Source organism: Centruroides sculpturatus, unplaced genomic scaffold (assembly GCF_000671375.1).
Source record: "Centruroides sculpturatus isolate CEXI.00-Female unplaced genomic scaffold, Cexi_2.0 scaffold38, whole genome shotgun sequence".
NCBI lineage: Eukaryota > Metazoa > Arthropoda > Arachnida > Scorpiones > Buthidae > Centruroides > Centruroides sculpturatus.
In genome coordinates, this window is record NW_019384306.1 from 69467 (window position 1) to 73401 (window position 3935).

A 3935-nucleotide genomic window follows, 5' to 3' on the forward strand; every position below is an offset into this window, starting at 1 on the left:
ACAAATTTGCAACAAAACTACCAAACAATTGCTCAAAGTGTTCGTAACTTTAGGGATTTTAAAATTAGTTTTATTACTTTTAATTATTTGGTTTTATAAACACTAGCTTTTACGATTAATACAGTAAAACTTCTGAACAGCGGACACTGATAAGAACGTAAAAATTGGCCGTTGTTTGGAGGTTAAAAAAGACCCAGAAAACTCCACGTGGCCAGCCCGAAACAGAAGAAAAAAGAAGCCTTTAACTTACAGCTTTACAAAAAAAGAATCCTTACAAAGAAAAAGAAGTATTTAACATACAAGTTAAAGGCTTTTCTTTTTGGTTACACTCTCGTAATTTTATATATTTTGCCATCTCCATCAACAATGCTGTCGTAAGTGTACTAGAATTTTATATATTCCACAATACTTTATAGCATATAGAATTTTCTACAATTTCTCAAGAGCACTCAGACAGAACTTTTTAAAATCTAGAGCTTAATTAATACTAGAATTAACTAAGATAATAATAATATTACAACAATACGTTCTAGAATATGGTACAGTACACACTTTTATACCACTTGTAAATGAATTTAATTACATTTCTGCAATTAAAAACTTAATCATAATTTAAACTATCGTATATTTTGCAATACTTTCTTATTTTTATGCCATGTCATATCAGAATTTTTAGGAACTGACCCAACACATGGGGTCAGTTTACGGGAGATCTCCTTTGTCTTATCCTATCATGCCAAACAAACACTAATTTTACTTCAATATTTTCTTGTAAATTGCTAATTTTATTATCAAATGAGACAGTTTTTATTGTTTTTTTTAATAATCAAATTAATCTCCTTCCAGCTAATATTCAATCTGGCACTGAACTCTGAAACTATCAAACCCGAAACATCCGTCCAAAATGAAGTATATACTTCCAACACCACTCAATTCGTCGACTATGACAGCACCACTCAAGGTAAGTCGTAAAAAGAAAGAAAAAATTCGATTATACGGGACCGGAAAATCGATTACCACCATTAAAATTTACCCAATTTCTTCTTCCAAAGGTTTGCTTAACGATACCCTGGATGACACATCCGGTGCCATAACCGTCCGTAAAGAGGAGATTGTTATAGTTACGATCGTCCTTATCATGTGGATGGCAGTTATATTCTTATTTTTTAGTAAATGGGGTAAGATTCGAATGCTAGAACCTCATCAACCTCAGTACAGGAGCCAGTCTTTTAGCAATGCCGGCCAGAAATCCGCAAGGATGAGTATTATGGAGCAGTTGACGTGGTCTGTAATTGATCGTGATCTACCATCGTTAGGATCATACGATAGGCCAAGACAGAACTCTGTTTTCGTTGGCAATTCGTGCGGGAGACCATTCTCTGATGCCACTAGGGTGCCAAGAAAAGTGAAAAGTGCCGAAGATCTAACAACGTTGGTACTACAGATCGCACGTCGCAATACAAGATCCGCAATACTATCTTTTGGCCAGCCTTCGTTAACCAGACCAGAATTCAACGTAGCTGAAGAATAAAATAAAAAAACAAAACAAAAAATGGAAGGTACTTCAAGAGAATCTAAAATAAATGGCACAATTAGCTGAAAATAACAGATTTCTTCGTCTGCTTGTCGCAAATACCCCCTCCAAATGATAGCATTCCTGTATGATATTTTCAGCTATTTGAGTCCTTGCGATCAAGCTTTACTGTAACGACAGTATTTAGTATGTAAAAAATGTATTATTTTATCAAAAAATAAGTGTTTAGATAGAGAAAAACTGTATAAAAAAAGTACCCTAAAATAGCGTTTGGTGCTATTATGTATGATTTTATTTAAAGGGAGAAAAAAAATCAGCTATAAACTAATGCTCTGCGTGGTTCTTTTTTTCTTTTGGCGATTTTATTGATTTTCGTGTGGAAATTTCCATCTTATTCTCTTGATAATTTTTAAATTTGACACGTAAAAGCTCTTGAAAGATATTAATATGATATCTGCTATTAAATTGAATATTTTTCAATGTAATCTTCCATACAACAGCCATATTTCAAATTCCTTTCAGCGATTGTTTAATATATTGCATTCATCTTAATACAATGGTGCGTTATCCTATGCGCTAAAAGTCCAATCTCCTGAGGCCTCCACCAATAGAGGAACCCAATCCAATCTTTTATAAACATCATTAATGGAATAAGAATGTAGAAACTTAAGTTTGGACCACGCCTGGAACCCCTAGATATTTGCAGCGAAACTCCAAGCATTTTTATTTTATAGAGGAATTTAAAACGAACAAATTGCTACGTAGGCCCACATTTTTAAGTATTATTTTTCTATGAAAAAATCTAGAAAAATGCAAATGTAGATTTTCTAATTCATCTACATTTTGAAATGGTGCAGTTCAAGTATACGTTGCACCACTTCAAAACGCGATGAATCAGAGATTTACGTTGATAACCTTAGTGATACTATGTTAAAAGATAGCAATAAAACAAAATGGCGATTCAGAAATTCGAAATTTAACACGAAATTTGCTAGGGAACCATTAAAAAATCCAACATTTCAAGCGTTGTTGGAGCTTAAGTACTTATGTTGTTTTCTCGTTTCTTGCCGAATACGTGAAGTTTAAAGGGAAAAATTTAGTAAATTTTATAGAAAATACTCGAAAATAAACACAAATTTTACAATAAATCAAACATAACTTCAAAAAAACAACACATTTTTAAGTTGACTTAAGCAGTATTCTCGCTTCTAAGTTTGATGATTTAGTAAACTAAGCCTATATATTCTGTTTACACAGTAAAATTAGACAGAACATTTACAGAAAACATTTTAAAAAATGAATAAAATGATTTCAAAATTCACCAAATAGAGGGATTTTCTGTAATTCCTACGCAAGTATACTTTCTGATTTAAGGATGGAAATCAAATATGTTGGGAGAGATATAAAGATTTTAGATTTAAAAAAAGGCAAGATTTCCTAGCAGCAAAGTAAAAAAAAAATATCACAAGAGACATACAAAAATAGCAACCACTTCAAAAAAACTTCAGTCTGGAAGTGAAACACAGGAACTTTTGTTCAGATTTAGAGAAAAAAATTCTTTAAAATCACTCCAAAAAAGTAATTTTTATTATAATAAACTCAACACTGGAATCATAAAAATTATATAATATCTACATTTTTAAATCATAAAAAAAAACATAAAAATAAGCATTTTAAATACGTTTAATTTCAAAAAAATCTGGTTTCGTAACTTTCCCGGCGTAAAAAGTTAAAATTGAATGTGGCGCCATCTGTTATGAGGTTTTATTATTTATTAAAAAATGGCAGAAAGATTAATTTTCAGTATATAGATACGCTTTACAATGAGATGTAAATGTTAATAATAAGTAAAATCTTTCTTAAATTCGACCCCATTCTAGATACGACACGTGACCTCTTCTATCTCCCCACCCACTCGACCTTTAACCACCAAAATTTAATAGTATCAATGACCCTAACACTCGAACCTTCGTGCAAAATTTCAGAAATTTTTGACAAAGGGCACGTGAGTTATTAAGATTCGAAGTGGATGAACAAAATCGTGCTTCCACATACACATTTTAACATACATACAGGAAATATCCACACATCTTTGAATTTATGGACGTTTAAAATCCAAAAGCGTGAAAATTTTTGAACAATCGCCATACTTTTCTCTAAATACATAAAGTAAAACATCTTCCCCTCTTTATACATAAAGTAAAACACCTTCCCCTCTTTATACATAAAGTAAAACACCTTTCCCTCTTATACATAAAGTAAAACACTTCTCTTCTTTATACATAAAGTAAAACACCTTCTCTTCTATATACATAAAGTAAAACACCTTCTCTTCTATATACATAAAGTAAAACACCTTCTCTTCTTTACACATAAAGTAAAACACCTTCTCTTCTTTATA

At 31.5% G+C, this 3935-nt stretch overlaps 1 protein-coding gene across 1 annotated transcript; it reads left to right on the plus strand.

Moving 5' to 3' along the window:
• Window positions 1-245: 245 nt before the first annotated feature.
• LOC111619001 lies at window positions 246-1603 on the plus strand (the record flags this gene model as incomplete). The annotated part of the gene is made up of 3 exons (XM_023360634.1): window positions 246-374; window positions 847-961; window positions 1053-1603. Coding segments are annotated over 3 exons (723 nt in total), but the record flags the coding sequence as incomplete, so codon positions are not given.
• Between the last annotated feature and the right edge of the window lie 2332 nt (window positions 1604-3935).